We start from the raw sequence: 12,429 nt of genomic DNA, 5'->3' as shown, positions 1-12,429 counted from the left end.
TCATTATCACATTGCTGTTTGTGGGACCTTGCTGTGTGCAAATTGGTTGCCGCGTTTCGTAGATTACAACAGTGGCTGCATTTCAAAAAGTTCTTAATTGGCTGTAATCCACTTTGATGCAGCCAGAGATCATGAAAGGCGCTATATAAATGCATGTCTCCCTGCCACTCTGCATTGAGTCACCCCTTTCTCTCTCTCCTCTGCCTTGTACTCAGCTTGCATCGATTGGCCTCGCTGTGTCTCTTGCACTCTGCATTCAGTGATCTTTCTCTCGTTCTTATCTGATGGTTTGTGTATCTCTCACTCTGTTTGTAATGATTGGCCTCTCTCTTCCTTCCCACTCCCCAGCTCTGTGGAGTGGGTGGAGTTTTGAAGCTGGGATGAGTGATGTCATTCAATGTTTGTCTGGACATTTCAGACTCCCACAGCAGAAACTTATCCATGTTGATTTGATCAGTTTTATTGTTCCTCTGAGAAGCGCAAAAACGGATACATGGACGGTACATCTCAGTAACACAAACCAGGAAACTGCACAAAGCAATGGCATAGAAACCAGTTTTGCAAATCCATTGTAACATTTTGAATTTTGGTAATTTTAAGCACTAATACTTCTCAAATGAAAGATTTTAATTCTGAAAAAGGGAAAAACAAAGTTACATTTTTTTTAACAGACCAACCAGACCATCACTTCCCCAATAATGACTCCCTCTCTTCCCTCTCCCCTTCCTCCCTCCACACCCTCTCCCCTTCCTTCCCTCTCCCCTTCCTTCCTTCCCTCTCCCCTTCCTTCCTTCCCTCTCCCCTTCCTTCCTTCCCTCTCCCCTTCCTTCCTTCCCTCTCCCCTTCCTTCCTTCCCTCTCCCCTTCCTTCCTTCCTCTCCCCTTCCTTCCTTCCTCTCCCCTTCCTTCCTCTCCCCTTCCTTCCTTCCCTCTCCCCTTCCTTCCTTCCCTCTCCCCTTCCTTCCTTCCCTCTCCCCTTCCTCCCTTCCCTCTCCCCTTCCTCCCTTCCCTCTCCCCTTCCTCCCTTCCCTCTCCCCTTCCTCCCTTCCCTCTCCCCTTCCTCCCTTCCCTTCCTTCCCTCTCCCCTTCCTTCCTTCCCTCTCCCCTTCCTTCCTTCCCTCTCCCCTTCCTTCCTTCCCTCTCCCCTTCCTTCCTTCCCTCTCCCCTTCCTTCCTTCCCTCTCCCCTTCCTTCCTTCCCTCTCCCCTTCCTTCCTTCCCTCTCCCCTTCCTTCCTTCCCTCTCCCCTTCCTTCCTTCCCTCTCCCCTTCCTTCCCTCCCTCTCCCCTTCCTTCCTTCCCTCTCCCCTTCCTTCCTTCCCTCTCCCCTTCCTTCCTCCCCTCTCCCCTTCCTTCCTCCCCTCTCCCCTTCCTTCCTCCCCGCTCCCCTTCCTTCCTCCCCTCTCCCCTTCCTTCCTCCCCTCTCCCCTTCCTTCCTCCCCTCTCCCCTTCCTTCCTCCCCTCTCCCCTTCCTTCCTCCCCTCTCCCCTTCCTTCCTCCCCTCTCCCCTTCCTTCCTCCCCTCTCCCCTTCCTTCCTCCCCTCTCCCCTTCCTCCCCTCTCCCCTTCCTCCCCTCTCCCCTCCCTCCCCTCTCCCCTCCCTCTCCCCTCTCCCCTCCCCCCTCTCCCCTCTCCCCTCCCTCCCCTCTCCCCTCCCTCCCCCTCCCCTCTCCCCCCTCCCCACTCCCCTCCCCACTCCCCTCCCTCCCCCCTCCCCTCTCCCCTCCCTTCCCTCTCCCCTCCCTTCCCACTCCCCTCCCTTCCCACTCCCCTCCCTTCCCACTCCCACTCCCCTCCCTTCCCACTCCCCTCCCTTCCCACTCCCCTCCCTTCCCTCTCCCCTCCCTTCCCTCTCCCTCTCCCCTCCCTCTCCCTCTCCCCCCCTCTCCCCCCCCCTCCCTCCCCTTCCTTCCTCCCTCCCCTTCCTTCCTTCCTCCCTCCCCTTCCTTCCTCCCTCCCCTTCCTTCCTCCCTCCCCCCTCCCCTTCCTTCCTCCCTCCCCCCCTCCCCTTCCTTCCTCCCTCCCCCCCTCCCCTTCCTTCCTCCCTCCCCCCTCCCCTTCCTTCCTTCCTCCCTCCCCTCCCCTTCCTTCCTTCCTCCCTCCCCTTCCTTCCTCCCTCCCCTTCCTTCCCCCCCCTTCCTTCCTTCCTCCCCCCTTCCTTCCTTCCTCCCTCCCCTTCCTTCCTCCCTCCCTCCCCTTCCTTCCTCCCTCCCCTTCCTTCCTCCCTCCCCTTCCTTCCTCCCTCCCCTTCCTTCCTCCCTCCCCTTCCTTCCTCCCTCCCCTTCCTTCCTCCCTCCCCTTCCTTCCTTCCTCCCTCCCCTTCCTTCCTCCCTCCCCTTCCTTCCTCCCTGCCCTTCCTTCCTTCCTCCCTCCCTCCCCTTCCTTCTTCCCTCCCCTTCCTTCTTCCCTCCCCTTCCTTCTTCCCTCCCCTTCCTTCTTCCCTCCCCTCCCTTTCCTTCCTTCCCTTCCCTCCTTCCTTCCCTCTCCCCTTCAGTACCATCCATTACAAGAGCTGTCAAGTATCGTCAGTGCAGTTCCAGCTACGAGCAGATATTTTTTGGGGGGAGGGGGTTGCAGGGAGGATGGGGGCGGCTACATGTCCTTACACTGAGGCTAACTAACCAATTACTAGAACACGAAGTACTGGGAAAGAAGGTAATTGGTATTGCAGAACTAAGGGAAAGGCTGTGAAGGACTGTACATTAAATTATGTTTTTTAACAAATGGGCTACGTTCTGTCATTGTAAAGACTAATGTGAGGGACGGTGTAGCAAGGGGTGTTTAATCTGGCAGATAGTAAAAACACACTGAGACGCAGACATTGTTTGGAAAACAGATATCGATGCAGAAGTAGATCAGCCGTTGTCTCCCAGGCCCTGTGGAAGCAGAAAGGTAGCTTTGTGAGAAATGAAGTCGGCAGCCACAGTGGAATTCAGACATCAGGATCGCGTAACATGCGTTTAATTACTGACTCAGTTCACCGCATAGCCGCAGCCTTCGAGAGCTGATTCATGGGTCAGAGTGCCGTGAGGTCACGGCACAGAGTAGTGAAGGTTATGAGTGCAACAAGCTCCCATCACTGGGACTCATGCAAGTTATGGGTAGAACAGCGTCACTCTTGCGGTAAACATTCTACATCATATTCTGCCTGCCTAGGAACGCTAGCAACAGTCAAATGGGGTTTATTGTAGAGCAGCCAGAAAGAAAATTATACGTCTGACCTTCTGCATTCTGTCGGGTATAAATGAAATGAATGAAAGGACGTTATTCCTAACCTGAGAAAATTCGATTGTGCAATTGTTGAAATGAAAAAAAAAATGCAGTACTTACTGTTACTTTTCTGGAGCCAATAAACAGGGGTGTGATTGCAGAGGCTGTCAATGTGCTCACCCAGAGTCAGTGGGTCCACTTTGTTTCTACTCAGGATCCCAAGATACTCTCTGGAGAACTGGGTTTCATTTCTCAGCAGCAGTAACTGGTTGAACTAAAATGAGAAACGTTTTCTCTGTTGAACTCTTCTGGTTTTCCACGCAATAGATTTGCTACTTGTAACTCTGTACATCCTGAACTCCTGTCCCATTTAAGTGCTGTTCACCCATCACCCCTATCTTCACAAACCTCCACTAGCTCCCTGTCCCCCATGTATTGATTTCAAAATCCCTCCACAGTCTCATCTCCCCATCTCTTTAACCCACCCTACGTCCCAGCTGCCACCCTCTGCTCTTTGGACTTTGAATTGCTTTGTAAGAACCCATTCGCCCCCCGCCCCAGACTCCACCACAGCTGGGCGAGCCTTTGTCCACCGCATCCCTGTGACGTGGAATTCTTCTCCTATACCCCTCCACTTTGCTACACCTTCCTTCGCAGGATTGGTTTGGATGAAGAAGACCTTTGGGCCTCATTTGATCTCATCCTTCCAGAATATCAACTCTACCGTCTTCCCATTACAGCACCTAGCTGTTTGTTATGAGTCCAGTGCACTAGCCTTAACCATCATTCAGGATCCGGAGAGTATCTTGGGATCTTGAATGACACGTTCCAGCTCTCTGTAGAAAAATCTCCTCTAAAGCTACTTCCTGAACTGTGCCTTTGGTCTCCTCTCCTAGCTCTTGTTGCACAGTCTACCTTTCCTGCCCCTTGTGAAGCACCTGGGTGTGTTTCACTACTTTGATGGTGTTGTAGAAGTAGAAGTGCAAGTTGTTGTTTTTAACTCATAGGAAAAGTCGGAGCAGGGATGAGAAAAGAACAATTCAATCCATTGAAGCCTATCCTTCCAGTACATCAACTCTCTAATCACAGCCCATCGATTATCAGACTAAATCTCCCACTGAAGCTCAACCCTCGAGTGCATTAACTCTCCCATTGAAGCCTATCTCTCCAGTACATCAGCTCTCTCTTTGAAGAACATACCTCCTTATCGTCAACTCTCTCACTCAAGTTCATCCCCTCCTGCACATCAACTCTCCCATTGAAATCCGTCCCTACGGTCTATTATCTCTCCCAGTGAGGCCATCTGTGTAATATATCAACTCTCCCATTGAAGTTCATCCCTCCGTTACATTAACCTTCTCACCATGGCATCCAATTGTACTTTGAATAACTTCAATGTTTTTGCCTCTTATCATAGAAACATAGAAGATAGGAACAGGAGTAGGCCATTCGGCCCTTCGAGCCTGCTCCGCCATTCAATGAGATCATGGCTGATCATCCAAATTCAGTACCCTGTCCCTGCCTTCTCCCCATATCCCTTGATCCCTTTAGCCTTAAGAAATATATCCAACTCTTTCTTGAATATACTTAATGAACTGGCCTCCACCGCCCTCTGTGGCAGAGAATTCCACAGGTTCACCACTCTCTGGGTGAAGAAATTCCTCCTCATTTCAGTCCTAAGTGGCTTACCCCTTATCCTTAGACTATGACCCCTGGTTCTGGACTCCCCGGCCATCAGAAACATCCTTCCTGCATCTAGCCTGTCCAGGCCTGACAGAATTTTATAGGTTTTCTTGCTTGGTAGATTATTCCAAATATTTCTTACCATTTGAGTGGAAAAAACAGTTGAGTTTGGGGGCTATAAGTGCGCTGCACCAAAGGCACCCTAGTGCTGCACTAATTGTGCAATGCCACTCGGAGGCCACAACTTGACTGCTGTGTAAAATGGACGTGTACCGGTACAGTAAACAATGACCTCTACCTTTATAAATTTATAAACAATACTGCACAAAATAAGCTGAATCAGTTTAACATGATCCCTAGGAATGGTGAAATGTGAATGCTGTCACGTTTAACATCATTCTCAGCCTGGCTGATTCTAGTTCAGAAAAATCTAACAATCTCTCACCACAGCCCCCTTCCCTAAACTGCATAGGATGGAGCCAAGTCATTACATTTAAATATCAACGGGTGGGCTCAGTTTAACATGATCCCTCGGAATGGTGAAATGTGAATGCTGTCTTGTTTAACTTCATTCTCAGCCTGGCTGATCTCAGTTGTCACTAAGCTCACTGTTTCCATTTCCTGTGCAATCTGATTACTATATCTCAGTGGAAACAACACATTAAATATATTTGTCTCTGGTTTCCTCCTGCATCTCTGCTGTGCCAGGACCATAGATTGATGTCTCTGACACAAACTGAATTTCAACTACAATAACTGGGTCCACTTTTGTTTTCGGAATACACAGATGATTTGGACTTGAGTATGGGGAACATAATCTTGCAGTTTGCCGCCAACACAAAAGTAGAGGATTTAACAAACACCAAGCCAACTGCAAAAGATTTCAGGAAGACGGAGACAAGTTAATGGGCAGACGGGTGACAGATGCAATTTAATGTGGTTTAGTGTGAGGTAATACATTTTGGAGCGGGAAAGAAAACCATGGGATGAAAGTGTACACTCAATGGGTCGGCGGGTGTTTCAGCGGCAGCAGCGGGGCTATAAAAGTCCTAGAGACCAGGTAAGGCCTCACAGCGTCGGCGGGTGTTTCAGCGGCAGCAGCGGGGCTATAAAAGTCCCAGAGACCAGGTAAGGCCTCACAGCGTCGGCGGGAATCCTGAGCGGCAGAGCGGGGCTATAAAAGCCCCAGAGACCAGGTAAGGCCTCAGTGCGTCGGCGGGAATCTCGAGCGGCAGAGCGGGGCTATAAAAGCCCCAGAGACCAGGTAAGGCCTCAGTGCGTCGGCGGGAATCCTGAGCGGCAGAGCGGGGCTATAAAAGTCCCCAGAGACCAGGTAAGGCCTCAGTGCGTCGGCGGGAATCTCGAGTGGCAGAGCGGGGCTATAAAAGTCCCAGAGACCAGGTAAGGCCTCAGTGTGTCGGCGGGACTCCTGAGCGGCAGAGCGGGGCTATAAAAGGCCCAGAGACCAGGTAAGGCCTCAGTGCGTCGGCGGGAATCTCGAGTGGCAGAGCGGTGATGTAAAAGGCCCCAGAGACCAGGTAAGGCCTCACAGTGTCGGCGGGAAACCTGAGCGGCAGAGCGGGGCTATAAAAGGCCCAGAGACCAGGTAAGGCCTCAGTGCGTCGGCGGGAATCTCGAGCGGCAGAGCGGTGCTGTAAAAGTCCCAGAGACCAGGTAAGGTGTACCAGTCTCCAGTCTGGGAACTCGGAGGGAAGGAGAGAGGTAAAAAGTAATCCAACTGTGACGTCACCAGAAAGCAGGTAAGTGATTGGTTGGTGAGTATTTCTCCCTTTTTAAGCTTAAATCTCTGGTCTATAGTTTCTAAGGTGTGATATTCACCATCTAGAAATCGGGGCAGAGGGTATTTAAGAATAATATTAATAAATTAATTAATTACATAGAATTGGAGATCAGGTGATGTGTTACTGCTGCAATATGTGGGAGCTGGTGGACACCATTGATGCTCACGGTGATCACATTTGCAGTAAGTGTTGGCTGCTCGAGGAACTCCGGCTCCGTGTTGAAGAGCTGGAGTCCGAGCTTCAAACACTGCGACACATCAGGGAGGGGGAGAGTTACCTGGACTCTGTGTATCAGGAGCTAGTCACACCAATTAGATTAATTAATTCAGATGTAGTCCGTGGCCAGGGTCAGGATGGTGTGACTAGAAGTGAGGCAGGTACAGGGATCCAGGAGGTAGTGTTGGAGGAGCCACAGCCCTTGCTCTTGTCCAACAGGTTCGAGGCTCTTACTCCCTATGAGGATGAGCAACCTGGCCACAGCACCGTGGAGCGGGGGGCCATTCAAGTGGGGGGAGTTAAAAGAAATGTTGTAGTGGTAGGGGATAGTATCGTTAGGGGGATAGATAGAGTTCATTGCAGCCGAGAGCGAGAGTCCCGAAGGCTGTGTTGCCTGCCCGGTGCCAGGGTTAAGGACATCTCCTCTGGACTGGAGAGAAAGTGGGAGGGGGAGGATCCAGTTGTCGTGGTCCATGTTGGTACCAACGACATAGATAGGACAAGGAAGGAGGTTCTGCTGAGGGAGTTTGAGCAGCTAGGGGTCAAATTAAAAAGCAGAACCACAAGGGTAATAATCTCTGGATTATTACCTGAGCCACAAGCGAATTTGGCTAGGACAAATAAAATTAGAGAGTTAAATGTGTGGCTCAAAGACTGGTGTGGGAGAAATGGGTTTTGCTTCCTGGGACACTGGCACCAGTACTGGGGCAGGAGGGAGCTGTTCCGTTGGGACGGACTTCACTTGGCCAGTGCTGGGACTAGAGTCCTGGCGGATCATATAACTAGGGCTGTAGAGAGGGCTTTAAACTAACTAGTGGGGGGGAGGTTCCTAGAGAGCAAATAATAAAAATGACAACAGAGAAGGTCATAGACTTAGGTAGCAGTGGGGAAATTAAAAACCAGAGCGTGTCAGGAAGGGGGCAGAAGGTATGGAGTAAAAGGTAAAGTAATAAAAAGGGCAAAAGCAGGAACTAAGTGTCACAAAACATCTTTGAAAGTTCTCTATCTGAATGCACGTAGCATTCGTAACAAAATAGATGAGTTAATGGCGCAAATAACTACATATGGGTATGATCTTGTGGCCATTACAGAAACATGGCTGCAGGGTGACAATGCCTGGGAATTAAACATACCAGGTTATTTAACGATCAGGAAGGACAGGCAGGAAGGAAGGGGAGGTGGGGTGGCTATGTTAATAAAGGAAGGAATCACTAATACAGAGAAATGATATTGGGTCAAAAGATCAGGATAATGAAACAGTTTGGGTGGAGGTAAGGAATAATAAGGGGAAAAAAACACTAGTGGGCGTAGTCTATAGGCCTCCGAACAGTGGCAACTCTGTTGGACGGAGTATCAATCAGGAAATAGTTGAGGCTTGTAATAAAGGAACATCTATAATTATGGGGGATTTTAACTATCATATTAATTGAACAAATCAAATTGGGCAGGGCTGCCTTGAGGATGAGTTCATTGAGTGTATTAGGGATGGGTTTCTTGAGCAGTATGTAACTGAACCGACCAGGGGGCAAGCAACCTTGGATTTGGTCCTGTGTAACGAGACAGGATTAATTAAAAATGTCCTAGTAAAGGATCCCCTTGGAATGAGTGACCATAACATGGTTGAATTCCATATTCAATTAGAGGGTGAGAAGGTTGGATCTCAAACAAGCGTGCTAAGCTTGAATAAAGGAGACTATGAAGGTATGAGAGCGGAATTGAGTAGAGTGGATTGGGAAAATAGATTAAAGGGTAAGACGATACATGATCAGTGGTGTACATTTAAGGAGTTATTTTACAACTTCCAAAAAAAAAATATTCCACTGAGAAGAAAAGGGTGTAAAAGAAAAGTCAGCCATCCGTGGCTAAGTAAAGAAATTAAGGATAGTATTCGACTAAAAACAAGGGCATATAAGGTAGCCAAATCTAGTGGGAGGATAGAGGATTGGGAAAACTTTAAAAGACAACAAAAAATAACAAAAAGATTGATTAAGAAAGGGAAGATAGATTATGAAAGTAAATTAGCAAAAAATATAAAAACAGATAGTAAGAGTTTTTATAGTTATATAAAAAGAAAAAGGGTGGCTAAAGTAAATGTTGGTCCATTAGAGGATCAGACTGGGAAATTAATGGTGGGAAATATGGAGATGGCAAAAACACTGAATGAATATTTTATATCAGTCTTTACAGTAGAAGACACTAAGAATATCCCAACACTGGACAAACAGGGGGCTAAAGGGGGGGGAGGAGCTAAACACGATCAAAATCACTAAGGAAGTGGTACTCGGTAAAATAATGGGACTCAAGGCGGATAAATCACCTGGACCTCTGATGGCTTACATCCTAGGGTCTTGAGGGAAGTGGCGGTAGGGATTGTGGATGCATTGGTAATTTTCCAAAACTCCCTGGACTCGGCAAAGGTCCCGGCAGACTGGAAAACTGCTAATGTAACACCCTTATTTAAAAAGGGCAGTAGACAGAAGGCTGGAAACTATAGACCGGTTAGCCTAACATCTGTGGTAGGTAAAATTTTGGAGTCCATTATTAAGGAGACAGTAACAGGACATTTGGATAATCATAATTTAATAGGACAAAGTCAGCATGGTTTTATGAAGGGGAAGTCATGTTTGACAAATTTGCTGGAGTTCTTTGAGGAAGTAACATATAGGGTGGATAAAGGGGAACCAGTGGACGTAGTGTATTTAGACTTCCAAAAGGCATTTGACAAGGTGCCACACAAAAGATTATTGCTTAAGATAAAAAATCACGGGATTGGTGGTAATATTCTGGCATGGATAGAGGATTGGCTATCTAACAGAAGGCAGAGAGCTGGGATAAATGGTTCATTCTCAGACTGGCAATCAGTAACTAGTGGTGTTCCGCAGAGGTCAGTGCTGGGTCCCCAACTCTTTACAATCTATATTAACGATTTGGAGGAGGGGACCGAGTGTAACATATCAAAGTTTGCAGATGATACTAAGATGGGAGGAAAAGTAGTGAGTGAGGAGGACATAAAAAACCTGCAAGGGGACATAGACAGGCTTGTGGTAAACCACTGTTGTTGTTGTTGTTGTTGTTATTACACACTGTTGTACCTATGCATGCCTCAACATGTCTCGGCTGGCTCCACCCACACAGGCCCAGGTATAAAGGTGATTGACCTGCAGCCCCCTGCCTTCTTGGAACCCAGTCAACCACGAGAGGCATGCTCTGTTCTTTGCTAATAAAAGCCTTTAGTTACTCTCTTAACTCTCAGTCTTTTATGAGTAATTGATAGCGCATCAATTTTATTAGCAAAAACAACATGTCGACATTTGCTGAACAGCAGGCTGCTGCACCAAACGCTGAACAGCAGGCTGCTGCACCAAACGCTGAACAGCAGACTGCTGCACCAAACGCTGAGCAACAGGAGCTGCTGCGAGCCCTCAGACCAACATGCCTGGACCTAGACCCCCAAGAGGTGGGTTCGGCTACCAAATTCGCGCATTGGCTGCGTTGCTTCGAGGCCTACCTGCAAGCCTCAACTGTGACCCTGGACGAAAACAAGTTGGAAATCCTGGCCTCAAAGGTGAGCCACCAAGTTTATACAATAATCCAGGACGCGACGACCTATGTGGCGGCTATCGGTCTGCTAAAAGGGCAATACGCACGCCCGGTAAATACGGTCTATGCCTGGCACCTCTTAAGATCCCGCAGACAGCAGCCCGGGGAATCGGTGGAGGCCTTCCTACGGGCACTACGGATACTCGGCCGAGACTGCGACTGCAAAGAAGCATCAGCCGCAGCACACACGGAGGGACTGATCCGAGATGCTTTCGTTGCAGGTCTAAGGTCCGACTACTCCCGGCAGAGATTGTTGGAAAAGGGAGAAATGGACCTGAGAAAGGCAGTGTCCCTCGCGCTCTCGCTCGACGTGGCCCACAGGAATATGGACGCCTTCTCCCCTAACCGCTCCGCAACGTGGACGCCACAACCTTGGGTTATGGGACCGCCACCTTCAACTGCTGCTACGATGTCCAAGGCACAGAAATGTTATTTTTGTGGCCAGGCAAAACACCCCAGAGCACGCTGCCCGGCGAGAAACGCTACCTGCTCCGGCTGCGGGAAGAAAGGACACTATGTCAGCGCCTGCAAAGGTAAAACCGCTAACGCCAGCAGCACCGCGTGCGAAACGTGGGGGCAGCCATCTTGTCCGCCATCTTGGGCTCCCCCAGCCGCGTGGGGATCGGGACCATGGGCGCCGCCATTTTGTCCGCCATCTCGGACGTCTCCAACTTCAACCACGGGGGACCCGGACTCAACCACCGCCTCATCTGACGACCACATCGACCAGAACGCGCTCCAGGCCACTTTCCCCTATCTAGACAACGTCACCATCTGCGGCCGCGACCAGCAGGACCATGATGTTAATCCAGAGAAATTCCTCCGTACGGCCCAGCGGCTGAACCTAACATACAACAAGGACAAATGTATGTTTCGTACCAAGCGCCTTGCCATTCTTGGCTGTGTAGTGGAGAACGGAGTCATCGGCCCCGACCCCGACAGGATGCGCCCCCTTATGGAGCTCCCCCTCCCCCACTGCCAAAAAGCACTGAAGAGATGCCTAGGGTTTTTCTCGTACTATGCTCAGTAGGTGCCGAACTATGCGGACAAAGCCAGACCCCTCATCAAGTCCACCTCCTTCCCCCCTGACAGCAGAGGCCTGTGCAGCCTTCACTCTCATAAAAGGAGATATTGCGAAGGCCACAATGCACGCAGTGGATGAGTCCATCCCTTTCCAAGTGGAGAGCGACGCTTCCGACTTTGCCCTAGCTGCAACCCTTAACCAGGCGGGGAGACCCGTGGCCTTTTTCTCAAGGACCCTCCAGGGCCCCGAGATTCGACACTCCTCTGTCGAAAAGGAGGCCCAGGCCATTGTGGAAGCTGTGCGACATTGGAGGCATTACCTGGCCGGAAAACGATTTACCCTGCTCACTGACCAGCGTTCAGTAGCTTTTATGTTTAATAATAAGCAGAGGGGCAAAATCAAGAACGACAAGATCTTGAGGTGGAGAATCGAACTCTCCACCTACAATTACGATATCTTGTACCGGCCCGGGAAACTCAATGAGCCCCCAGATGCCCTATCACGTGGTACATGCGCCAACGCACAGGTCGATAGACTGAAGACCCTCCACAATGACCTCTGCCACCCGGGGGTCACCAGGTTTTTTCACTTCATCAAATCCCGTAACCTGCCCTACTCCATCGAGGAGGTCAGGACCATGACCAGGAACTGCCAAATCTGTGCCGAGTGCAAACCGCATTTTTATAGGCCAGACAGAGCAAGCCTGATCAAAGCCACGCGCCCCTTTGAACGGCTGAGCGTCGATTTTAAAGGGCCCCTCCCCTCCTCCGACCGCAATGTGTACTTCCTCAACATAATTGATGAGTACTCCCGTTTCCCGTTTGCCATCCCTTGCTCAGACATGACCAGTACCACGGTCATTAAATGTCTGAATGACCTCTTCGCCTTGTTCGGTTTCC

At 49.9% G+C, this 12,429-nt stretch overlaps 1 protein-coding gene across 2 annotated transcripts in view; it reads right to left on the bottom strand.

Annotated features, from left to right (window-relative positions):
- Positions 1–2,429: 2,429 nt before the first annotated feature.
- The window catches only part of bricd5 (BRICHOS domain containing 5), a 38,929-nt gene continuing 28,929 nt past the window's right edge, over positions 2,430–12,429 (bottom strand). Inside the window, exons 5-6 of one of the 2 annotated variants that reach the window (XM_086000149.1) lie at positions 3,326–3,479; positions 2,430–2,871 (exon numbers count right to left, since the gene is read on the bottom strand). In XM_086000149.1, coding sequence (XP_085856275.1) covers positions 2,777–2,871; positions 3,326–3,479 — 249 coding nt within the window. In that variant the 3' untranslated portion in view covers positions 2,430–2,776. Of the gene's footprint in view, positions 2,872–2,996; positions 3,480–12,429 lie in introns of those variants that run through there. The other variant, XM_086000150.1, reaches the window with a different exon arrangement.

The sequence above is a fragment of the Somniosus microcephalus genome, chromosome 11 (genome assembly GCF_052327205.1).
Source record: "Somniosus microcephalus isolate GS21.2 chromosome 11, FLI_Smic_1.0, whole genome shotgun sequence".
Taxonomy (NCBI): domain Eukaryota; kingdom Metazoa; phylum Chordata; class Chondrichthyes; order Squaliformes; family Somniosidae; genus Somniosus; species Somniosus microcephalus.
Note: the sequence above shows the minus strand (reverse complement) of the source record. Positions and strands in the feature narration are given on the sequence as shown.